This window comes from Accipiter gentilis, chromosome 24 (assembly GCF_929443795.1).
Source record: "Accipiter gentilis chromosome 24, bAccGen1.1, whole genome shotgun sequence".
Classification (NCBI taxonomy): Eukaryota; Metazoa; Chordata; class Aves; order Accipitriformes; family Accipitridae; genus Astur; species Astur gentilis.
In genome coordinates this window covers 15,149,068-15,175,497 of record NC_064903.1, presented here as the reverse complement: position 1 = coordinate 15,175,497, position 26,430 = coordinate 15,149,068, and the positions used below count along the sequence as shown (strand labels likewise).

Below are 26,430 nucleotides of genomic sequence, written 5' to 3'. Positions count from 1 at the left end.
AAGATGACACTAGGAAAAGGATATAGCAGAGTAGCCAAACAAATACCAACCCCTACTTATCTAATAATTTATGCAACAAAGTTGTGACAACTCTTGGAACACCATCAGATTACAGAACTTCCTATTTGTTTTCAAAAGAGTTCATGCTGAGCTGTGTTTTACTTCATCATCTAACATGCCAACACACAGCATCTGATACAAACCCCAAAGCACTATTGATTTCTGAATCTTCTGCATGTCTTTGAAATTAAGCAATTTCTGTGTCATTGATAAAAGTACAATATAGGTGATAACAGCTGGTGATCTACTACTTTAATAGAGCCAGTTGTTCACCCCACATCACCCCTGAAACTTTATATACAAGTGAGAAACTTTCCAGCTTTAGATTATGACTTTAATATTCAACAGCACTTTGCTTGATGAGAATTTGACCCTTTCACAAAATAAGATTTCAGTTTAGACTGAAGGTAAACAAAAGGACTGATTCTGAAAAACAGAGTACACTTGTTTGGATAACAGCTTTTGAGCTTTCAGCATTTTTTCAGCTTCTGCATAAAGTACATTTCTAAATGAATATTAAATTCGAGAGAAGTTAGTTATGCCAAGGAAGTTTTCACTGAAAGCCATCTGTAAGCATTTTCTCACCTTTGCATTAATCAGAGCATAACATCATTTAAAAAAAATTCTATTTTACCACTATTTAGTATTGTATTAGCAATCAGCAAAGAGTAGTGTTCATTTTAGTAGTGTTAAAAGACTTCTGATTTAAGTCAGTGACTACAAACAAGACTCAGCACAAACTTACTAAGCGTTAGATATAAACATCAGACTCCAGTACTGAGCCAAAGTTGCACTGAAAGACAGTACCTTATTTTCTCCAGGCAAGGGTTCAATGCCAGTAATTTTTCTTCCAACTCTATTTCGGCCTCTGGTAGAACGCACATGTATTTGTGTATGGTACTTCAAGTGCTGAAAAGATATTAAAATGTACCCTGATTTGAAATAATTGTGAAAAAACTTTATCTTGTTTCAAGTTCTAATAGGTTTGTTTCTTGGTATTTAAATAAGCATAACTTTTAAATTTATTTGTTATTTAACATTAAAAAAATACATAGCCTGAAAAAGTTTTTACCTCTGTGTCGTAGAAGATGCATCTTCCATCATACGTGCCTATGACAGCATATTTGCCATTCTGACAGAAGTTGGCAGCTGTAATCAATTTTGTCTGCCCATCTACTTCATTCCATAATGCCACTTTTTTGTCAGGAATGTTCCAGAGTCGAAGTTTCCCATCCAATGAACCACTCAAGAAGTACCTGTCATCCTGAGAGGACACACTACGTTAATCACCGCTTGTGCTATGAGGATGCTCTGATTTCCTTAAAACCTTCCAGTCCCATTTCCAAACAGCTTCTCTCCAGAACCTCCCAAATAAGAGTTCTCATCTGAATTGATCATAATGTTTAAGAAGGCTGAAAAGACCATGTTAAAATTACTGGTAAATGGAGATCAGTTTCTTACAGATTTTTGACAAGATTACACATATGCAGTGTGTATACCTGCCCTGGTTTTGGCTGGGATAGAGTTAATTTTCTTTCTAGTAGCTGGTATAGTGTTATGTTTTGGATTTAGTAGAAGAATGTTGATAACACACTGATGTTTTCAGTTGTTGCTACATAGTGTTTATACTCAGTCAAGGGTTTTTCAGCTTCTCATGCCCAGCCAGCAAGAAGCCTGGAGGAACACAAGAAGCTGGGAGGGGACACAGCCAGGACAGCTGACCCAAACTGGCCAAAAGGGTATTCCATACCATGTGACATCATGCCTAGCATATAAAGTGGGGGGAGTTGGCCTGGGCGGGGGGGAAAATCACTGCTCTGGAACTAACTGGGCATCAGCCAGAAAGTGGTGGTGAACAATTGCACTGTGCATCACTTGTTTTGTATATTCCAATCCTTTTATTATTATTGTCATTTTATTATTGTTATTATTATCATTATTAGTTTCTTCCTTTCTGTCCTATTAAACTGTTCTTATCTCAACTCACAAGTTTCACCTTCTTCCTTTTGATTCTCTCCCCCATCCCACTGGGTAGGGGGGGAAGTGAGTGAGCAGCTGCGTGGTGCTTAGTTGGTGGCTGGGCTTAAACCACAACAATACCTCAAGTTAGAAAATTGCTCACTGTTAACACAGTTACCTTTTACCCTCTCAACATAAGTTAGAAAAATACTAACCTCGCCAGGAGTTAGAAGCTCCTTTCAGAGTTCCTGATACATCTACCAGTTGTGTATATTCAGGGAACACTGAAAAACACTCTTCCTCTACTTAAGTTTTATTAACATCAGGAAGCTTTATTACCATATTTTTTTAAAAAAAAATCATAAAATAAGATAGGTTGGAAGGGATCTCTGGAGGGCTCTGGTCCACCTCCCCTGCTCACAGCAAGGACAGCCTCAAAAGTTTCATCAGGCTGTAGAGGGTTAACCTGTCAAGTTTTAAACATTCCCAAGCATTCTGTGACCTCTGGACAATCTCTTCAATTTCACAGTGATTTTTTTTTTTCCACTAAAATTTAATCACAACATCCCCCATTGGAAATTCTGACTTTTCACAAAGTTACACAGAACTGTACCAGCTTCGGTGTTATAGCCAATAGAAAATTAACTTTCCACATCAAGCCTACAAATGGTTAAACCACATGAACACTCCTGGTGAAGTTCAGTGAAGATGAACACTTACAAGTTCCAGAATATTATCCAATAGGGATATTTTTAAAGTGCACAAACTCTATTATTCAATTTATTTTTTTTTTTAATTGAAAATAAAGGGGAAGGACTCTTGTAATTTTAAATTCTGCCTCTCTAGAAGAGAGAGGGCAATTACACTTACCCTTGGATGGAATGCTATAGCAGTGACAAAGTCTATATGCTGGAAACAGCAAAGACATTCTCTTCTTGATATGTGCCATAATCTGACAGTTTTGTCCATGGAAGAAGAAAGCAAGAAGTAATTCTGTGAAACAAGAGAATTCCATGGTTATTAACAGACACAAAAGTAACAGAAAAATACAGAAGCAATCTGATTGGTAAAGCCTTACCAATTTCTCTGTTGCCATAAAATGCAACATTTTATCCTTGCAGATAAAATATTTTATCCAAATTATCATTACTGATTGGTGCTTTCCTTAAGACCAGTATAATGATGCTTAGTCACAGAAAATTTTCTGGAATAATCTCAATGGAAATGAGTACTTGGAAAGTAGTTAAAGTACTCAGAGAAGAAACAGCACAACAGGCTTCAGAGAAGGGGTGAGAGTCTCTCCTGCCTAAGATCCTTCAGCTAGACTGCATTCTTAAAATTACAGTTGTATTCCAATGTGGAGAATTAATTGAATAAGCTTTATGTGAAGCATTTTGAAAGTTAAGCACAAGCCAATTCTCTAATTTTAAGATATATGTATATATTCAGCAACTTTAGAATCTGTACACTTTGCAAGAAGAGTGAAGCATACTGAAGACAAGAGAAGCGATAATACCATACATCAGAAATCATACAGCTCAATGGAAATTCCTCCAACTGTAAACAATTTAACTTCACTATTGAATACACAATTGTAATTGTTATTAGTTTGATTTATTTTTTTTTAAAAAAAGATGACTTTTAATTAGACAAGCCCAAGAAGTTTGTTATACCAACTATTTTGGCTGGAATAAGCGCTGTCTCTACAAACCTCTTCTCTTAACTTCAGTGATTGTTTCAAATTGTTTAGATGTATGGTTCCAATGGCAATTAACAAAAGAAAACAATGAAAACACAGAACTGTGTAGTCTGCATTATGCTGCCTTACTTTAGACCAGGAAAGATCAAGAAGATCTGCTGTATGGCCTTTGTATTTGCAAAACGGTCGTTGACGAAACGGGGCATTTTTATCATCTGGGTCTTCATCAACTCCACTGCAAATCTATCAGAGAAATGTATAGAAACATGTTACAAAATGTTAGCTGGAAAAGTTAACAATAAAGCAAATACCGCTTACAGAAAGTACAGGGCCAATAACAGTTTGAAGAACAACCCTTAGGACTTCAAAATAAGCAACACTGCACTAATAAACAACCAAAGTAAATTTCAAGTTACAATGGGCTGTAAAACATTATCTTGAAATTCCAAAATTAAGCAGCTTTACTTTTTTCATCCATACAGCATTTATTCAGTGGGATAAGCTTGACAGCAATTTAAGCAGACATCTGAAGATAAGCTTTTGGAACAATGTGTATCGACCTTGAAAACTGCATTCCAATTTAGAATATAAACTGTGAGTTAAAGTTTCCATGTTTCTAGTGCACATCAAGAATGGTAACTTCCTCATAAAAGACCCTTTCAGAACAAACAGGTACAAAATAAAAAAACCCCTAGAAGTTCCTATATAAAACCTCTCCAGCAAAAAAACCCACTCAAAACAACATCCTTGGTGTATATGGCTAAGCAAGCCCATTCATTTACCTGAGGTAAAGAAAGATTCCTGGGCCACCCCCACCTCCTGCTCCCGCCAAAACAGGGCACATTAAATAATGCTACTGCTAAAATCTTTGCTTAAACCCTGATTTTGTCATTTGTTTCTCTCACTACTGGAAACAAAAAATAGAAAAACCCCACCTTAAATACATTGATTTTAATGGGAAGTTTACTAAAGTATCTGAACTCTCTACAGGTAAGAGTGTCTTAATTTTCGTCAGTCATGTTCCATTTTATTCTACATGGATTTGAAAAATTTAAATACATCAAGTTTTATTATGCTTCTGAGTATCCCATTGTTCAGTTTGACCTTCCTCAGAAAAGACTGCATCAAGTCAGATGTCAACCATAAGTAGTGCTCTGAGGCAAAACACTAAGACAGGAAATTCAACAATGTAGGTTTTTCTCCTTTAGCATTTCACTCAGAAACCTACTCTGGCAGAAGGCCACAACAAAGCTCTGCAGATTTTGTAATGCATTAAGTTTGGTTACATACTTTCTTGCTTGCAACCCATACACGTGGGATAACAGTATTTGACCGAAGATGGCTATTGATAAGACAGTTTGTCCATGCCTCAAAGACACAAGCCAAGAACTCTTTAATGTGTGTTTGGATAAAGCAACAATGAAGATCTGGCACTACAGAAAAATGTGACCCTCCCCACCTCTTCCACTCCCAATAACTACTATACATACCCCTGCATCAGTATCAGACTTTGAGGAATTCAGACTCTCTTGAGATGGGGAGGGAGACACACGGCCTAGAACACAGGCAGAAACACCATGGTCAACTCTTAAGTTTCCAAATAATAGAATTTCTAGCATTTTAGAGTTTGAGCAATGAATAGAAAGATACCTTCTGTGTTGTACTTCATTCGCATGTTATTGAAATAGTCAAAAGCATTCTTCAAAACCCATATTCTTACTACGTTGTCCTGTCCCGCAGATGCAAGTAATCGACCACAGTGAGAAAATTTCATTGTCCAAACAGCACCCTGTCAAAATCAAGAGATCATTGTTTAAGTGCCTTTTTCCATACCAAAAAGCCTTTCTGTAATGTCAACTGACAAGATTTAGGACATATACAAGATACCACAACTAAAATAAATTGTAGATCAAAACACTGAAAAGTAACTGTTAAGACTGGTAGATTGTGTAACATACTTGCAAAACAGTCTGAAAGAAACAGCCCACAGGGCAGTTTACTGTAGGAGAGGAGTTAAGGGAGCTCAGCACTACCACAGCATTCTACATAAAACTGACAGGATTAGTAACAGTCAGCCAGCCAGGGTTCTGAGTGACTTATAACCTGCTATTTGATTTGTAGCTGCACTTGAAGTTACTCAAGCTGTGCTAACACTTTTTTTAAAAAAAAAAGTGGAAATTGAGCTTGGTTACATCAATTCTGGCAACCAAAATGAGTACTACATATATTTGTTAAACTCAGAATTGGCATAAGGATTTTGCAAAGCCTGTGAAGACAACAATTATTTCTCCACTGCAAAGTCCGAGGAATCAGTAGTCAATAAAACACAGTACCAGACAAGCAGTATTTCATTTCCTCCTGTTATTTAATGAACAGCTATTAGGCATTTGATTCCACCAACCTAGCACCCTTTCAGGATGCTTTTGGAAAATTTCCAAGGTTTTAAAAAGTCAAACACTGGCATGATGGAAACTAACACAGATGGATTACCAGTAGGATGGGAAACTTTAGTTGTGGATGACAAGCCTGAAATATCCAGTCACCAAACTGACTGCTGTAGGTCATTACCTTTAGCCTAACACTTAAAGATGGGAGACTGTTTCAATTGTCAGACAGTTGCTGGCAGGAGAAGAATCTTGGAAGTCAGGAATACTAGCATGTATTTCAGACTCTGCAGGGAAGCATGCACAGTTCCAACAGTGATGAATAGGTAGTTTTTCTGCCTTATTCTCCACAGGCATCTCTGCAAATATCATATCCCTATCTCTCCCCTCCTTACCATTCTGCTCTACATACCCCATTAATCTCTCCCCACTTTTGCCTCCAGAACCTGTCTAGTATTTCTGTCCAATACTTATGTTCATATTCCAATAGGCAGACTAGTTTATTTGCTGCTGTGTAAGTCAAACTTGCTGCTCTGTGCTCAGTTCTGGTAGTGGAACATAGCCTATTTCAGCCTAAATTTGTAATTGCAGGAACCAAGAAACCAAGTACCACTTGATACCAAAACTCGTCAAGGAAAAGTTCTGGAGAATCCCTGAAGTATCTACAGACTTCTTTTTTTTCTGAAAATCTCATCAAACCAGCCAAATTTTCATTTCTTGCCAGAATATTGTCTTCCAGAATGAAACTGCTCTTCAAGAAGCATAAACCTGACAGTCATTCTGGAGGTCACCAAGTAGATTAAAAGTTGAATCTCAGGCTGAACAGATTGAGCAAAGCTACAGATAAAATTTGAAACCTACCATGTGCTCTCCACTGAGATCCTGAACAACCTTAATTTGTTCAAAATCATAAGGTCCCTTGAAGCCATGTGCTGCTTTGAACTTAACGGGTCTTGTATACGGCATCCCTTCATCATCACTGGAAGAGGGATCGTCTTGATCTGTATGGAAGACTAAGAGGAACACAAAGTCAACAGTACATATTGCAGCACACATTTACTCTACTAGTAAGCATTTACCAATACTTTTCTGGTAGCAGATTAGTCTTGAATTAGCAATTTTTTATAGGTAATTTTAAAATCTTAAAGCAAAACAAAAGTACTGTTGCATCAAGGTCTAAAAATACATCTACACTAATTGTGTTGCAATGAATCCAAAAACTAAACACTCAAAATGAGAACTGCTATCCATTTTTGTTCTGCCCCTTTCTTTGCACAGGGTCTTGCATTCAGCAGACCCTGCGCTAAGTGATTTCTGTCAGTTTAATGTGTGCTGAAAATTATTGTATTGGTTTCTTCCGACTGAATACACTGAAATGGCCTGGTGATTTGCCCACAAAGCATAAGAATTGCAAAAGAGCTGGGGAAAACAGCCAGTGGCAACACAAGATGCTAAAGTGCAGCAGTTCTGTGGCACTTATCTCAGGCTGTGGTTAGATTGGCTTACGGCAGTACTAGAAGTCTGTCTGAAGGAAACACTGATGAAACACAAAGGGAAGAATTCAGTTGTAGTTGGGAAATCTTCTAATAGGATCTCAAGCTATATGAGAATTCTAATGGTGGCACTGGTTGTCAGAAAACCATCCGATTTTATTGAAGTAATGAAGACAACCCCCACTTCTACCTTTGCTGGAATAACTTTCCAAAAAAGTTTACATTTTGATATCTAGACAGCTTTCTAACAGATTATAGTATTCAACCGGTTTAGCTGAAAAGGTCTCTCAACTACTACTTTACAAGAAGTCATCCTTGTAACCCGCTAGTCTCAAAATGCCTACCAAGCTACAAGCTTTAACTCTAAAAAGCCACATCATTGAGTGTACAGTGGTAGAATATAGCAGTATATGTCCCTCAGCCAGCTTTGATTCCTAGAAGCCCACAGATAAACAGACTATCCTATTAAAAAAAAAAGTGTCACTTACCTTCATCTCGAACACTCTTAACTTTATTTACGGCACGTTCACCATATTCTTCAGCAAGGTGCTTTGCTCGCTTTACAGATTTGCCAAGGAACTTTTTCAGCTGCGTCCTTAAAAAGCAAGAGCACTTTTTCAACACATAACACTGGCATATTCTCATTTTTTGCTATTATGAATCAATAATAGTTTTGATTTGAAATGCAGTATTATCTCTTTCCATTACTGCTTCTTAAAAATAAGCATTTAATTTGCCAGCTGTCATGTAATCTTCAGTTCAACTGCAGAGCAAGGGGCTTATATAAATTCAGGTATCACTCGTACTTAAAAAGTAAGCTGTTCAGAAGTCAGAAGAGAAGCTTCAACTTAGAACAAAACCTGCCTTTTGTTTGTAGGGACATGAAACAGCATCTTACGTTTTTTGTTTTAACCTCCCTCCATCAGAATCAGTTTGCTGTGTCTGCATTTTGTCTTCATCGTCAGACTGCGCTGCATCATTACTAGGAAATACAGAAGTGATTGTTTAATACAAAATCATAACAAATCCAAACTGAATGAAACATTAGTAAAGCAAGATCTGCGTTTTAGGATCCATCTTCATCCCTTCATGTAACACATTGGAAAAAACACAGATGTGATGTTAATCAAGTAATAAAACACATCTTTAAATTCTTCGGCATCTTGATAGTTGTATTGGGTCTGGCTGAGATGGAGTTAGTACTCCCTATAGCAGCCCTCATAGCACTGTGCTCTGCAGCTCTGTAGCTAGAAAGGTGTTGATAACACACCAGTGTTTTGGCTACTGCTGAGCAGTGCTGGCACAGCATCAAGGCTGTCTCTCCAACATTTTTGCCCTCCCCTCAATGGCAGGCTGGGGCAGGGCAAGATCTTGGGACGGGACATAACCAGGACAGCTGACCTAAACTAACCAAACAGATATTCCATACCATATGACGTCAGCTCAGATATAAAAGCTAAGTGAAGGGAGACGGATGGGGGGGCATTTTTGTCTTCCAGAGCAAGCACTACACGTACTGGAGCCCTGCTTCCCAGGAAGTGGCCAGACATCGCCTGCTGATGGGAAGTAGAGAGTAACATCATTTGTTTTTTCTTTGCTTTCGCGCGCGACCTTTGCTATCATTTTATTAAACTGCCCTTATCTTGACCCACGAGCCTTTCGTTATATTTTTCTCTCCCCCGTTCCAGCTGAGGAGGGGGAGTGACAGAGCGGCTTTGGTGGGCACCTGGCATCCAGCCAGGGTCAACCCACCACAATAGTAAAACTGTATACACTCTCTAGATGCCAAAGATACATTACTCCTTTCCACAAATATCAAACTTAAGCTTACTGTGACGTTTTGAAAGCTAAGAGCAGACAAAATACATTACATTACTAGGAACTGGTAACATGCCACCTTGCTCTCATACCTGGCTTTCCATAGACCAAATAAACTAACAGTGGTTAATTCTGAAACAGAAGAGTACAGTTCTACAGAAGTGAGCTTTTCAGTGATAATACAGCAATACAAAAAACCTAAAAATTGTCTGATGTATAAATTCACATAAATCTAGGCCTTTGAAAAAAAACAACTAGACTGACACCATTTCCTGATCATTAAGAAACTGTATTTTTCTATCAAAGTTTACAGACTCAGTTTTAAACATTAAAAGGGCCTAAAGCTCTGTTGAGAGCAGGAAAACCTCAAAGTAGTCAGCTATACTGATGACGACAGATCTTCAGAGGACCAAAGTCTACTAAATTAAGCACTGAAAAAAGCTACAGGAGGTGGTAGCATAAACAACATATAATACTTGAACAGAAACTGTGCTTAATTCAGTACAGAAATGACATTTAGCACATCAAATGCTAACTGCAGTTCAGCTGGATTTTCATAGTTGCCTGTCAAGTTCCAGCAATATCATCAACTTTTAGTTAACTTAAAAGAATTCAATAAACAGCCTAGTTCACAAAGAACTGGGAATTAGCACTCAAATGAGTCAGATGGATTGGGACTCTCTTTACTTGCATAAGAGCAGCCTCCATGTATGCAAAAACTATGAGAGCAACAGTATCAAAGAGCTGAAACCTATCATCATTCATACCTGACATATTCTTTAGTTCTCCTCATGATATGCAATGTTAGGGGATTAATGCCTGTTGGCAACTTTTCCTCTGCCAAACTCAGGGGTATTTCTTCACCTGTATCAAGGTTTTTTATCATCACGCTTGCTAGAATTTCCTATGGAAAAAATAAGATGTGAAATCAAGGTGATTGATAAGACTCCAAAACCTAGAGCAAAATAGAAATCACCTGATCTTACAGATTATTTATCTTGATGGGAAATTCTGTAGGTCACTAAATATTAATTTTATAAAGACTAAGTTAAAATTGCCTTTAGTGTGTTAGTGCAAACATTATCAACCACTATACGCAGATGAACAATTACATGTCATCACAAGCTTCAGTTTCATAAATCAGAAATGCAGGCTAGACATCAGCCAGTCTGACATGTTCCATGCTAATATCAAACATTATGTAATTAAAAGACATTGAAGTCTTCCCCTTTCAGATATTCTAACAGCTGTAGTTTAGATTTAGTCAAAGACAACCTTTACCTACAGATAAAAAGCATTTAAACCTAACTAGTACTACAAAGGAAAAGGGTTTTTTGGAGCATCTCATGAACATATACATCTGTTCAGCAATAGTTAAAAAAGCTATACACAGATAAACACAAATAAAAACTGTCAGCAGCCCAAAAACATCATCAGGATTAATGGAAGTTATTAACTGAAGAAACTATTTTTTAATATTAGCAAAATCTTTCTCCTATTGCTGACTCCTTCCCTTTTTAGATGCGTGACAAAACGCCAAGTTTGCTGGTGTTCCCTCACACTGAAATCTTGTAATGTGTTTGCACAGCTACAGACACAAACTCATACCATTTCAGATCTATTACAGCTCACACTTTCAAATGCTAATACTACATATGACTCAGGGACCACAAAGTGCTTAGGTGGACAAAGCCAGCATGCCATCGTTCCTACTTGCATCCCTACTCACAGCATGTAGTGGTTCAGAGAACAAGGAGTGACGTGTGACTACTCCAATTCATTCAACAGACTGGAAAAACAAGCAGAAGAACCTATTATGTACAGAACACATTCATTAATACCTCATCTGTGAGCTCTCTTCCAGAATTAGACCTGGGTCTTTGTGGTCCAAGTACTTCATTTGCTGTTTGGCCATCAGCTGCTTTCCCATTTTCCTGAAATTATGCAGACATAGAATACATTATCTCTACTGTAACACTGAAGTAATAGAAAATATTACAGTTATTGAACTTAGAACCATTTCCCAATACCTGTGCAGTGACTATTTTGTCTCCACTAGTTGCACTTGCCAAATCCAAAGAAGGCTGAGAATCTTTGGGCACACCCTCTGTCACTGTACCTGGAGTTAAAAGACCACCAGCTGTGAAGTTCTCTCGAGAAACTGAAGAGAGATTCATATTAGAAAGAAAAGCATAACACCTGCCATAGACATGCTACAGGTTGTTAGAATCCTAACATTATAGTTACACTCCTGAACACTGACAAGTCTGATTTTTTTTAAACATCAACTGCCACCAAACCTGCCTTATCAATTGTATATTTCACATATAGTTGGAGACACAAGCACAATTTCACACCTAGTCCTCTTAAGTTTTATTAACATTTTTTTTTGTCATTTCCCTAGTAACCCAGGATTATGCATTTTCATGAGACCTCAGTCTACATCTTGACTTGTATTTCTATGCAAACACAGATTGCACACATTTTATTTGAAGTGTGTAACTTTTTTTAGTTTCTGTATTGATGAGGCAACTTCTCCTTGCTACAAAAGTAGCTATTTTGGTAGGAAGCATTAGTTTTCAAGAAAGTCTATGAATTAGGAACACTTGTAATGCAAAAGGGTATTTCACCACTGTAAAGCTAAGATCGTTGAAGAATTTTTTCCCCCTCATTTACATGTCAACTAAACTAAAATCACAAGATTGAACAATTCTTCACTCAAACCACAAAAGTAGTAACCATGTAGATAACTAAACCCATAGAATACTTGCCTTCTAAAACAGGTTTTTGCACTTCAAAATCCAGTTCACTCTTCTTCTTCCGGGGTGGTGGAGCTGGCCTTGCAGGTGGTGGTGGTCTTGGAGGAGGAACATTTGTTGGAGGTGGCGGCCGTGCTGGGACAGGCTTCTTCGTGCTAGCAACTATATCAGGTTCTACAGTAAGCTGCCTTGGCGGTTTTGCTGGAGGCATTTCTGTTGTAGAAAGGTCTTTGGTAGACAAATCTGAAGCCACTTGTTCTAAAGTATTTGCCTCTTTCTTGTCTGTTATGTCCTCATTTTTTGATGTTTCTTCTTGTGCTTCAGTTTCATCCATTTTATGGTCAGTTGCATTTGTTACTTTTGTTATGTTATGAGTTTCCTGTTGCTCAGAAGTAAACAAAATCTTCCCTGACTCCAATTCAGTGTCCTTACACACACTCTGATACACCGGTTCTCTAGGGTCTTCTTGTAATGATATTTTAGCAGCTAATACTTCTGGAATACTACTAATAATACCTGCTCCAGAGATCCAAGCATTTGCATCTGAAGTTGGAACAGTCAGTTCTTTCCCTCTAGAAGCTAAAGAATCGTCATCCAGTTGTTGTGCCTTCTGACTTTCTTCTATAATACTGTCAATAATCTAAAAAAAAAAAAAAACCCAAACCATTCTGCTGTTAAATAGCAGGCATTTCTAGGGCACACTTAACCAATCAGTCTGTACAACACTCACAAGAACTCATTTGTATACAAAATATATTTTGTTTAAAAATTTTGGACACCTAGGTGCAGAAATAGGCATAACTGAAAAATAAAACTGTGGTGGGTTGACCCTGGCTGGACACCAGGTGCCCACCAAAGCTGTTCTATCACTCCCCCTCCTCAGCTGGACAGGGGAGAGAAAATATAACAAAGGGCTTGTGGGTTGAGATAAGGACAGGAGAGATCACTCACCAATTACCATGACGGGCAAAACCGACTCAGCTTGGGGAAAATTAACTCAATTTATTACCAGTCAACCAGAGTAGGGTAATGAGAAATAAAACCAAATCTCAGAACACCTGCCCTCCACCCCTCCCTTCTTCCCAAGCACAACTTCACTCCTGGATTCTCCACCTACCCCCTCAGTGGCACAGGGGGACGGGGAATGGGGTTTATGGTCAGTTCATCACATGTTATTTTCTGCTGCTGCATCCTCCTCAGGGGGAGGACTCATCATACCCTTCCCCTGCTCCAGCGTGGGGTCCCTCCCACAGGAGACAGTCCTCCACGAACTTCTCCAACGTGGGTCCTTCCCAGGGGCTGCAGTTCTTCACGAACTACTCCAGCATGGGTCCTTTCCACAGCATGCAGTCCTTCAGGAGCATGCTGCTCCAGTGTGGGTCCCTCACGGGGTCACAAGTCTTGCCAGAAAACCTGCTCCGTGGGCTCCTCTCTCCACAGATCCGCAGGTCCTGCCAGGAGCCTGCTCCAGCGTGGTCTTCCCACGGGGTCACAGCCTCCTTTGGGAACCCACCTGCTCCAGCGTGAGGTCCTCCACAGGCTGCAGGTGGAGATCTGCTCCACCGTGGACCTCCGTGGACTGCAGGGGGACAGCCTGCCTCACCATGATCTTCCCCACGGGCTGCAGGGGAATCTCTGCTCTGGTGCCTGGAGCATCTCCTCCCCCTCCTTCTTCACTGACCTTGGGGTCCACAGGGTTGTTTTCTCTTACATGTTCTCACTCCTCTCTCCAGCGGCTTTTTCTCCCTTCTTAAAAATGTTATCACAGAGGCGTTACCACTATCACTGATTGGCTCAGCCTTGGCCAGCGGCGGGTCCGTCTTAGAGCCGGCTGGTATTGGCGCTCTCGAACACAGGGGAAGCTTCCAGCAGCTTCTTACAGAAGCCACCCCTGTAACCACCCCGCACTACCAAAACCAATACAAAACCAAAGTGATTAATTTCCATTCTTCTTTAATATACTTTGAAAGTTAGGAAACAAAAGCTGTTCACTCTTCAGAGTTCTCATGCACTGCTAAATATGATCCTGTAAATTACACAAATAATTCAAAACTGGTGAATCCTAAACATGTTTTTAGAACACTTAGTTTGATATTTGCCCTTTAGATGGACACTTTACTAACATTAACAACAAATCCTAACCTATGTTAGTTTCAGGACAAAGACTGGTTATTGATTTATTTAATATTTCTAGTGTGATGCTGGAAGTGCAAAGCAATATTTAACTAACCTCTTTTGAATCATCTTGTTTCATTTCTTGTACAAAGGTTTCATTTCCAGCTTTTTGTAGCTTGCTGTCCACATCCTATGAAAAAAAGATGGTAGATACCGTGATGATGGTACTAAGTCCTTCAGTAAGCTGATCTAACAAAAATATAGCTGCATCAGCTATATAATTTGTGTAAAGAACAAGAATTCTGCTACATTTTTACACATTACTGCTGTTAGATAGATGTTTAAACAGTAATACACAGTACACAAGAATATTTCACACAACCGTACAGAAAGCCTGCGTACTATTGAACAGAAAAGATAGTTATCTTTTAAAAGGTTTCAGCCTCAACTAAAATAAAATAAAAATTAAAGTAGCATGAAGTTTAGAGAAACATACACATTTAATAATCTGCAGCAAGGAAAATCCATATTAAAATATTCTGTTCTTTATCGGGTTGTGGGAAAGGATGCAAGAACTGTATTACAACTACAAGTTTTTTAGAAATTTCCAGGTTAAGTCAGGCAGATCTATCAAGCCGTCACAAATATGCCTCTGAGGCTCTGACATGGAATCTTATGTTCTACAATTATTCCTAGTGCACATTGTCTATTTTTGCCATCAGTTATCTGCATGCAGATCTTTCTGAAATCTAAACAATCTGCAGCAGAACAAATGAAATGACAGGATTTAAACAAAAACCAAGAACATTTTCAGAACATTTCGATGAAAGACTGCATGAATATTCAAAGCTGAGCATACTATTCATTCTGTATATATGTATAATCAACACTATCAGGATATTATACTACTGATGTGAAGTCAGCTTGCAATTTAGGAAGTATGGTTTCAAGATGCGCAAAGAGCATCAACACTTTGGCACATCCTACCAAACAAAGAATTAATAAAAGCAATTCAATAAAGGTGGCCTTGTGTGCTGAAATAATGTAGTAAATCTTTGTAACAGTTTTAAGTCTTATTTAGTTTTTTAAAAAAAATTTAAATAAATCATACTTAGGATAGGCAGCCCTAGGAATAGTAGAATTTTAGATTGCACTTTGGGCATGTTAGGTATGGATATTCCATACAAAGTCTTAAAACAGGACTGAAAATATGTTAGTTGTGAGTGAACATATTCATCAATTCTTGAAAAATCTTAGGTTCAGAAAAGCAACTAGTTTATACCACAGAAGGTATAACCAGAAGCCTGCTTTAACCTCAGTTAGTATGCTCTATTTGGAACTTCATCATATGCCTTCTATTTTACATGAACTATTGATCACATTGCCTATAAGCATACGTATTACCAATATCTGAAGGGGAATCTGATAGAATCCTTGAGGTTGGAAGGGACCTGTGGAGATCCTGTAGTCCTCAAAGCAGAGCCAACTAGAAAAGGTTGCTCAAAGATGCGTCCAGTCAGGCAGGTTTTGACTATATCCAAGGATGGAGACTGCACATCATCTCCATGCAACTTGTTCCACTGTTTGACAATCCTGCACAGCCTATTTGGTGACCAAAGCCGCAGATAAAAGCCTGTATTTGTCTCACAAGAGACAAACTCCTCACAACTGCTCAAAGAATTAAGTTACCTAGCTCAAAATGCTACGAAAAAACAAGCACATCTCAACTGATTCCCCGAGCTGAGATATAGAACTGCTGTTCTACTCCTCCCTCCTGCCTACAGATACAAAACTCTCTTCTGTTGAGGTCAGCAGTCTCAACTGTCCCCAACTGTCTACCCACAATATTAAAGCCCCCAAAAGCTAGCTGTTACCATTATAAACTATTTTTGTTAGGCTGTTAATCTAATTCTGCTTATACAGCTTTGGATATGCACAAGATACCTAATCTCCTTATTAAACAGTTATTTTAGAAGACCTTCCCCTATTTTTTTGGACCTTGACAAGATTTAGAGTGACTACCTAGTACAAATATTTTTAAAAAGTCTAAGGAGAAATTTCTTAACACTTCGCTAGTCAAACAGAACCTTTATGGAATACTAACATACTACAATATGTTTTAAAAAAATACACAACTCTTTTAGACACCCATCTTTGAGAGTTCTGACCTCAAGAAAAGGCATATCATGCAGAGACAGCTGAAATTATAGAAAAATTCTTCCTCCCTCTCCACTCCTTCCACAAAGTTTTTCTAATCTAAATGCAAGTTCTACTTTGCTTTATCACTAAAATCTATCTTCAAAGCTACCATGACTCAAATGCTTAAGTGTAATCAGTGTCTACAGAAGCCCATTATATTAATTTCTAATTTTGTTGACATTAAACTCACACACCTGTTAAACTTTGGACTTAGGAAATATTTCTTACACATTCCTAGACAAACTATACCATTAGTCACACGTTCACTAAACTGATAGAGTATCAAGCAGAGAAGCAACTACTTTTTCCACCTTCAAAAACTTGGTTTTGAACAAGTGACTTAGGAAGATACTTTAAAAAATAAAAAAAACCCTACAAACAACATACAAACCTTCATAGCTAATAATTCAGTCGAGACGTTAGCTTTAAAATTCATTGATTGCACTGGGTTTAATCACAATGATAGAGCAACATTATCTGAAAGGCTTACACATGTAATACTTAATTAAAGGGACATTAAACAGAACACAAAATAGGGGATAAGTCTCTGTTCCATAAGAGATACCATAAGATATGGCATCTCTCTAAAAAGATTATTGATTCAGAGCAGAGTACTGCTGACAAATCAGAAACACTATCTTCACTATGATTTTCCAACACTTTACAGACAAAATGTCAAGCCTTCTTTACTCTAAAAGTGTTGCATAGCATCACCTTTGGCCCTTTTGAGACCAGGAAATGTGTTATTTGTACAAGGTTCCAACTTCTCACCTGTTAATGTGTGCCAGAGTCAGCTGCACTGTCACTATGCACAGATGCAGCATACCAATTACCTGCGTGGGAAGTGGCAATGCTGTCTCATTAAGCTAAATATAGTGTTTTATCTTCAAATAACCTAGAGGGGAGGCTTTTGAAGTACAAACACTAAGATTTTTTTCTTATTTTGAAGACGGAGGAGAGCAAAGTCAACTATTTCACATAATTCAAGACCAAAAACCAAGTGCTGCAGAGACTTGCTTACTACTCACAAATCACTTGAAAGAGGGTAGTCTAGTAATTAAGTAGAGCGCAATTAAATTGCACATATACATTTCAGAATAAAATTAGCTTCAAGACATGTTAACATACCCTAAATAAAAGTAGAGTTGGAACTTCAAGAGACATAAGCACAACAATTGCTACTTACAACACGGAAAGCCTATAATTTCCTGTCTGTGCAGATGTTAGGGCTACCGTAGCTCATTTACTTTAGGGAGAAATGCTCAATACTGTGTTCATCAACAAACATGTAATTGATTTTAAGAAGAAACTCACCTTTAATACATGGGATCCAACTTTTGTCGGTGACCTGTTATAAAGAGAAGACAGACTTAGGCAGAGCTCAAAGAAAAAAAGAAAATCTCTTGACAGTAAGCTTCATATTAAACAGCCTATAGTACAGTCTTCCTTTAAGGTGAATGTATACTTGATACTTCAGACAAGCAAGAAAGTCAATGTTTCTCATAGCATTCCTTTACATAAGAGGCTCCAAGTGCCCAACTGTTTACAATGCACAGAGCCACAGCTTCTACAATCCCTGAAAGTTTCTCAACAGAATCTTCTAGAAATCATATTTCTATCACCCTTTTCCAATAAACTGATGCTATTCCAAGTACACATTTAAAAACACTTTGCATTACAGAGAATTTAAAATCGGCATGTACCAGGAGCACAGGGTGGACATCAAAGAAACCAAAAGTCACAAAGCAGAATTACAAATGCTCTAGCATCTTGCACTTCAAGCACCCGAACCATAATCTGTAGAGTCAACACTATTGTAGCCATTCTGTCCTTCAGCCTCCCTAATAAAGGCAAGGTCTTGTTTCTAATCATGACACTTAGTATAAATATAAGTATTTACATTGTAACAGGAGGGAACTAGTTTTGCACTACTTGCCAAAATGCATACTCTGAAGCAGTGAATTTGCATTAGCATCCACATAACCTCTCATTTCACTAATTACATGAAAGAACAGGATATCTTAGGGGAATGGTATCAACTAATTACTTCTCTTCAGGTCACCACTCAATTCAATCAGTGAACAGTCAAGTCTTACTATATCCTGAACTTACATTTTCCACAAGAATTTCAGAATTCTAGAAGACATTTAAATATTGACTCACACTGCTTACTCTGACTACAGGACCTTACTCATATATAAAGAAGTTGAAACATTGGGCCAGCTGATCTTTCAAGGCCCCTTTCCAATCTGGGGTGTTCTACGTTTCTATTAGTTTGTCAGTCACAAGCAGAGACCAAGTTACAGAATACTTCCTTAAAAGCTTACTACCAAATTAACTACAACCTGGATTGTACAAGCATCCCAGCTGGCTACCAAGGTCAGTGACACTCGACAGCTTTGAGTATCACCTTGTACCAAGCAACATGGACAAATATAGAAATCTCTGTCTAATTTGCCCCTCCTGCCTCCAAAATGATGGTTTTAAGGGATACTACCTTCTCAAAAAGAAAACTATTTCCATTTCTTATTTAAGAATTTCAGTTCTCTTTACTGTCTGAAAGCATTTCATCATAAAAAGAAAAGATCACATTTATCCAGCAGAGGTAAGTACACAAGGAAGTACAGTGGATTGGTGTATAAAGACTGTATCATTTGTAACTAATTTAACACCTTAAACCTAGATGCTTCTGTCCAGATATTGACACTTAAGATGCACAATATCTGTAACACTATTTTGAGGCATAATCCTCCTCCTTTTGCAAAAAAAGAGCAAAATCAGTATTTTGACCTCAAAAACAAACACATCTTTAGTCTACCAAAATATATTGCTGGGAAAGGTCACAGCCTGTGTTGAATTTCTGATTACTTAAATGTTTTCAGCTCCAGTATCAACTCTTGGATTTCCTTATAAATAGTGGCAGAAACGTGTGCCAGTCCATTAAGTCCGCAAGATGACTTTAACAATGAAATATATTTATAATTGCATCATTAATGCCTAGGCTTCAGCAAGGTGTAGGGTCCTGTCGTACAAGGCACTGCTTAGACGTTACGACCTAAACAAAATACAAATCCCTCAACTGCAAATAGATATTTTAGTTTTCTATTGTGACACTTCCCACCAATTAGCAGGTCATTTCTGGTACAGGCAAACCATTCCTCCATTGGTAACACAAAATATGAGTTTCAAAAGACATTGCTACCCTTTCAGTCTTCTTTAGCTAATTAGTTTTGTGGAAAATCGGCACTCAAACTAAAACAGATGTTATTTCCCACTCTCATGCTTTATTCAAATACCTTGGGAAAAAGCTGGTCAAGTGATAAAGGTTACAGAGCTAGGAGTTGTAGAATATAACAGTGCTGATAGCTTGATACAGCACACGTATATGTCTTACATTAAGGTGAAGTTTTATCATTGAAATTACATGCTTTTAAACCACTGCAAAGCTTCCACAACTATTTGGCAATAACACCGCTTTTGGATCAGTTTGTAATATAGCCAAGTAAGTTTAGTAGCTTGCCTGAGATTATTTGAACTATGTCTTTACAAGCACCATCACTCCCTTAGTCATGATTAGTTATAAATGTAATAGCACATAAGCAATAAAGACAAAGTCAGTCACAGAATAAGTTTGGTAACTTAAATCTCTTGTTGTTCAACATTACTCTGGAATCGTCTTGCCTTCCCAACCACCTGAAGTCATCAGCTTTCTCCACTCCTCAGTTTTGCTTCAAGGCCACTAGTTTTATGGACACAGTATCTGAAATGCTTGCATTTTTTAAAAAGTATGTATGGTGAAAAAGTGTCTGAAAAGGTCTTTATGAAGATCAATCCAATGATCAAACATTGATTTTGCTTTGAAAGATCTGTAGGTTTACAGGGTTATCAGGCAGAACATGAAGACTGACATGCCACAGAAAACATAAGGCTAATTTTGTTGTCTAGTATGATTGTTTAGTAAATAGTGGGATTTAAAAATTTATAACAATAGATCTTGTAGACTGCATTTCACATAAAATATTTCTAACTTAAGTTTTCTTACATGATACCACTGTAACACCAGTTTAACAAAGGAGGGGCTCAAGGTTATCTACACAGATTAAACAAAATTCAAAGAAAAATCCCATTTCACCTGCACAAATATAACCAGAAGCCAAAGTTTATCTGAAAGTCAAATAAACTCCTGAAGAATTTTTTTTAATTATTATTTTATTCAGCTGTCAAATTCATCCTAATACTAGCCAGACTCTAGGAAGCTGCCATTCCCATTCTCGGGTAGCTCCAGCCTAGTACCTATTCGAACTAAGCTTCACATTTTCAACATGTTGTTGCTAAGTTTTGTGACAGAAAACAAAACATTTAGCCTTTAAAAAAAACAAAACAAAACACAATGACTTGAATGACTGGCTTTGGCCAAATCCCAGAACCCCACTGCACACTGCCTGCTTTCCTGGGAGGATGTACATTGTTACAGAGCAGGTGTGATAACAGGCAGATGGAAAGAGGTTTAAAGTGTATATATAGTAGCAGTACACTGTACAGAACATACAGGTTCAACAACCATCCCATAACTGTATTTACTGCTGTCCTTCAGCTTGCAGAGGCACACGATGTTTTCCTCCCTCTAACCTATGGCTGGCCTGGAAGCTACCATTATTCTTGCTGCAGCTCATTGTGGCAGTCCACACCTTCAAAACCACAAGGATTCATTACTGCAATGCACTGTTTGGGCTGCCCTTGGAAAGCGTCCCGGAACTTCAGCTAACTCAGAACACAGAAACTTGTCTGCAGTGCTGCAAGTCACTACAGCAACATAACTAACACTTCACACCACCTGTTTGCTGCCAAGACAGGTTTTGCATGTTGGCTAAAATACACATGAACAAAAAAGTTGTACTAAGCACGTGCCATGTGTCAACAGGGCACAACTTAACATTATCTAGCTTCCTACCCAGAAGAAAACTAGATTCTTCAGGAAAAGCATCAAAGCAACTTCAAAAAGACAGGACTACTTAAGTTAGAATGCAGTAATACAAATTAAGGTACCAGAGGACATTTCCCATTATCTACACCAACTCTTGAATCCAGTGCCTTTTGTTTGGTTTCTCATAATTTTTAGCATACGAGTGCACTAGAAACAAACTTGCCTCTTACTGTTAGGCATGATGTTCAAACTATTAGGTTTGGCAGTTCTTGATTTCAGAGCAGGTAGAGCACTTTTCTTAAAAATAAAATATAAGAGGGTCTGTCACATGCCTGCATCCAAACAAGTGTGCCTTCATATTGTCCTTCTCTCAAAACTGACATTCTACTTCATGGGACAGTTCATGCCTCGAAATTTCAGGCTCTTTTTCTAAATCTATTCTGTGGTTATAATCTTTTGAAAGCAGAGTGACAGAGGTTAAATAAGGGCATCTTCTGTCACACTACCTCTCCCTCTCCACTCCTCTAACTATACAACAAATAGATGCCTTCACTGACCAGTCCACAAAGGCACCTAGATCTTTTCTCAAGGATATAGAAAAGCATATAGAAACCGACATTGTTTGGGACCTACTTATCTAACAGATGGACACTCTCCACATGTTCTGTCAGAAGTAGAATTACACGTAAAAGGCAAGATCTACAGCAGAAGTGAAGCATACAGGCCTAGCCGGAGGGGATACAAGTCTCCAAACACCTGGTTTAAACACACTTCACCTTACGGAAGTCATCAATCCAGGAGAGCTACCTCAGCCCATTGTCACCTGAAAGAAACATTTTTTAACAAGTTCTGTAATTTTTTCTGATTAATTCTTAAAGGGCACCAGTTATATATGTACTTGAGGATGCAGATATGGTGCTTTCGTTGGGTGGGGGGAGGGGGTTAAGAATCAGTACCTATTGATTGACAGTAGGAATTGGGAGCCAACATCCACCTTGAAAATTCCACTCTTGCACATCACATGAGACAATTAATAAAACAAATAAATAGCATAAAAGTCAGCAGGTTTACATAAACAGTTGTTACCACTTTCAGAATTTTTATATCAGCAGTTATTAAACCTCCCCACACGGAACTTGGGACCGGGGGGGAGGAAGCTACAAAACCCACATTTTTAATGGGGGCAAATATATCACACCACTTTGCTAAAAACTGGCTATAGCATATGCTGCCAAAAAGGATTCCCAAGTGTTTTTGCTCATCATCATAACACTGAAAGCACAAGGAAATGCCTCAAACTGCAGAGGGCAATATGCCCTTGTTTTCAGTTGCCCTTTCTCCCACAACAAGGTTTTGATATTTTTTTTGTGGGTCCCAATTCAATGCCATTACACATGCATGGGTCTCAAAACTACAATCTACAAGCCTGCTTCCAAGAAGTGTCCAATATAAATGTGAAATTAGCTCTTAAGAAATCTCAAAGCTTATTTAGAGAAAATACTCTCCATACTATTAGCACAGATTCAACAGCAGTCTGAATTACAGATTCAGTATCTGTATTGCAAACTAAGCCCTCTGAGATCACCTCCTTACTTGACTCAAGCTGACAGAATTCTATTGACTTGAGTCAATGATGAATCCTTACAGGCTATGGAAAAGCAATATAAAAGCTAAAAGCAGCTTCCATTTTAATTTCTAGTGAGTGGCTTCATATTATCAAGTTCTCCTTAGATACAGGTGGGCAAAACCTGCAAAGTCAGGACATACGGCATTATCTGTATCAAATCAAAGGTAGGATGTGCAGTTGGGCCAGATTTAGTGGCTCGCTTCTACCAAAAGGTCTGGTTCCCCCTTCCTGCTTGTGGCTTCTAGCCACACAAATCCCATGCCTTCACCTTCTCTTGTCCCCACCCTGTCAGGTTCCAGCTGTTTTAACTTATTGACTATTTTTTGCTGTTTCTCATTTTCAGCTGTTTTCAATTACTTTGAGTTAAAGCAAGTGAAAGAAGAGTTTAATGATCACTAGTGCCAGAACAAGGTAAGCAGTTGGAGCAAAACCTCATTTCAGCACAAGCACTATTAATTTGTCTTACCACATCTTGCGGAACTGTATGCTAAGTTGTGCTTTTCACCAGGCTACGTAAAAAGCCAAGTTCAGAAAAGCTTTGATACAGGACGTGTGGGTGAGGAGAAAAGATCTAGTCTTTCCTTTGTTCTAGGCATCCAGTGACCACTGACACGCAAATTAAAACAAGCCCTTAGTCAATTATTAAAGCTTCAGGTAGATGGATCCCACAATCTACATCTTACTGCTCTTTGAACAAGCGACAAGAAACCTCATCCTACAAGGTCAAATAATGGAGAGGTTTGGTACAGACTACGTGAAAAACAGAACTGATACAAGCCATAACCTGTTTAGCACACAACCGGAAAGAGATATTTACAATTTAAAAAGAGGGAGCGTATTTGGCTGACATCAACAATATGGTGACACAGTTAGCTTTGAGGTAACAGCACTAGGAATCTACATTATAAAATGCGGTTAAAACTTCACTACACAGAACCATGCGCAGGCTAAATACAAGAAGCATCAAAGCAACACCATTAAAAGCAAATGACAGAGCACACTAGAAGTTGTTTTACACGCAGCAACAGTTAGCCTGTTGCTGAAGAAGCTCGCTCTCTTCTTTTTTTCCCTCAGAAAACCTGTCATCGTGTTTCAGGGATTGGTTCTGCCGGTCCCGATTTCACCTCCGCACGTCTTTTCTAAAAACTACATATTGCCTGCCCAAGGAAGGCAGATATGATCTCATCGAGACAACGGCTACTGCCATCCGCACTAAGTACATCGAGAACTGCTCGATTTCTTCGCACCCTCTTGACTTTCGGGCTTGCCACTCGCTCAACCAACCCACCGCCGAGCGCAGCCCCGCCTGCCCGCGCCCGGGGCGGCCGAGCACCTCGCTCCCCGGGCGCGGAGCCCTGTGCCTGCAGGCGGGGGGACGCAGGGCTCGGGGCAGCCCCCCACTCCCTCCCCCCAGGAGCGCCCCAACGGCCGTGGCGGTCGGGGGCGGCCGCCTCCCCTCAGGGCCGCGCTGAGGGAGGGGAGGGAGGGAGGGAGGGAGGGCAGGGCGGCGGCCGCGCCGGACTCACGGCGCGGGGGAGGCGCCCGCCAGGTGCACGTCCTCGGGCGCATCGTAGAACTCCTCGGTGTCGCTGTCGGAGGCCATGACGGCGCCGGGCCGGGCCGGGCCGAGCCGAGCCGAGCCGCACGGGGCCGGGCCCAGCCGCCGGCAACGCAGCGCAGGGCAGGGCGGCCGCCGCCACCTCAGGGCAAGACGGGCTCAGGCGGCCGGGCGGGGGCCGCGCGCGGCTCTCGCGAGACCGGCGCCGGCCCCGCCCCCTGCCGGGCGGAAGTGCGAGCGGAGAGGGGAGGGAGGGGTCCGGCGCCCGCGGCGGCCGAGGCGGCCCCACGCCGCGTGACGTCAGGGCAAGGGGCGGCCTCGCCGCGTGGGTGGGTGTGTTTCGCCCCCTCCCCCCCCCCCCCCCACTCCGCGGCGCCCCCTCGCGGAGCAGCCGGCGCGCGCGGCGCCGGGGCTCCACGTGCAGCGCCGCGCACCCCGCGCAGCGCCGCGCACCCCTGCACCCCTCACGCGTGGGAGATGGGGGTGACGGAGGTGCCCGCCCGCTGGCCGTGGCGGACGGGGCGGCGGTGGCCCCGCAGCACTCGGCCCGGTTTTTCTGCTTGTCTCACGATTGCTCTTTTCAAGGCTGTTGCCGGAGCGAAAGCGCGCTGACTGCGACCTTTCAGGTGACGCGCTAACCGAGGTCCATAAATCTGACGCAAATATTTACCCCCGCTCTTAAACGCTGTCAAAACACTTGGTTAATAAAGGCAAGCAAAAACGCAGTGGAAGAGAAGAAAGGACGGAGTCTGATTTTTTTTTTTCCCCATCAGCCTGGCCATAGGGGGAATCAGATGGCAAGAAAATCAGGATACTCTATTAGATGAATTGCTAAGAAATTTTTAAAGGATTTTTTTTTTTCCCATTAACTTCTGTAATGAACCGGTAGCGGGAATTAAATTATATGGTTCCTTATTTGCTTTTCCTTGTATTTTGCTTCCAATAAATTGCCATGTGATCTTACAGTCAATTTTCTTCTGCCATCAAATTATGAATGATCAGACAGCAATAACTCACGGAGGAGAGAGGCTTCCCTTTGAAACCCAAAGTGCTTTTCCTTTTAATATCTGCATGGCAACAAGTACCTGCTTCTGAGCCAAAGCAGTATTCCTTCATCAGTATGTGTGACAATGACAGGCTGATTGTAACTTTAGGCTTCCCTCGACATTCTCGGTGTTGACCTCCCGTCCCTCTTCCTCTCTGGCACCCTTAGCTGGGTTACAGCTCTTGTTCTGAGTCTTCTCTGACTTCTAACAAGCACAGCATTTCCCAAAGCTCTCTATCTATGCACTTATTTTTGTAAAACAGGTAAAAGTTTAATATATATGAGACAGCTACCATTGTCAAATCGGTCGACAGAGGTGTTTGTGCATATGCAGGCACACACACGCGCACCTGCCCTTGCACATGCGTGTGGTGTGGGGGCCACGTCCTCCTGTTCCCTTAAAAAATCATGAAGCTTCTCAGCCAAACCAGCAGAAGGGCTGGGACGACAGGAAGGAGACAAATTGGAAACGCATGAGCAATCCTTCTGATTCCTCTTAAAAATAAGGAAACATGAGCCCAGCGTACAACTTAAGCTCTTAATCCCGAAGAATTTGGGCAAATAAGTAGTACAGAAAATTACTGATTTGTAATTCATTGCTCACTGTTCTTGCTCTAACTGACAGCCAAACACGACGATTGCATTAGAGTAAGTAGGATGGTCTCTAAATTATTAAAGACAACAATGATGTAACCTTAGCTAGAAAGGCAGACGGCTCTAGAAACTGGGAAAAAAATGGTCTTGAGAAGCATCTTGAATTGTGTATCAGTTTGCCAGTAACTGAGGGCAG

At 40.0% G+C, this 26,430-nt stretch overlaps 1 protein-coding gene across 3 annotated transcripts in view; it reads right to left on the bottom strand.

The window, feature by feature from the left end:
- WDR44 (WD repeat domain 44) overlaps window positions 1-24,719 on the bottom strand; it is a 29,401-nt gene extending 4,682 nt beyond the window's left edge. Inside the window, exons 1-16 of one of the 3 annotated variants that reach the window (XM_049827776.1) lie at window positions 24,564-24,719; window positions 17,801-17,834; window positions 14,403-14,477; window positions 12,185-12,812; window positions 11,444-11,574; window positions 11,255-11,347; window positions 10,181-10,317; window positions 8,494-8,577; window positions 8,084-8,190; window positions 6,964-7,115; window positions 5,369-5,507; window positions 5,209-5,273; window positions 3,848-3,961; window positions 2,890-3,012; window positions 1,133-1,324; window positions 868-969 (exon numbers count right to left, since the gene is read on the bottom strand). In XM_049827776.1, coding sequence (XP_049683733.1) covers window positions 868-969; window positions 1,133-1,324; window positions 2,890-3,012; window positions 3,848-3,961; window positions 5,209-5,273; window positions 5,369-5,507; window positions 6,964-7,115; window positions 8,084-8,190; window positions 8,494-8,577; window positions 10,181-10,317; window positions 11,255-11,347; window positions 11,444-11,574; window positions 12,185-12,812; window positions 14,403-14,477; window positions 17,801-17,834; window positions 24,564-24,640 — 2,253 coding nt within the window. In that variant the 5' untranslated portion in view covers window positions 24,641-24,719. Of the gene's footprint in view, window positions 1-867; window positions 970-1,132; window positions 1,325-2,889; window positions 3,013-3,847; window positions 3,962-5,208; window positions 5,274-5,368; window positions 5,508-6,963; window positions 7,116-8,083; window positions 8,191-8,493; window positions 8,578-10,180; window positions 10,318-11,254; window positions 11,348-11,443; window positions 11,575-12,184; window positions 12,813-14,402; window positions 14,478-17,800; window positions 17,835-22,043; window positions 24,269-24,563 lie in introns of those variants that run through there. The other 2 variants (XM_049827775.1, XM_049827777.1) reach the window with 2 other exon arrangements.
- Window positions 24,720-26,430: the final 1,711 nt, after the last annotated feature.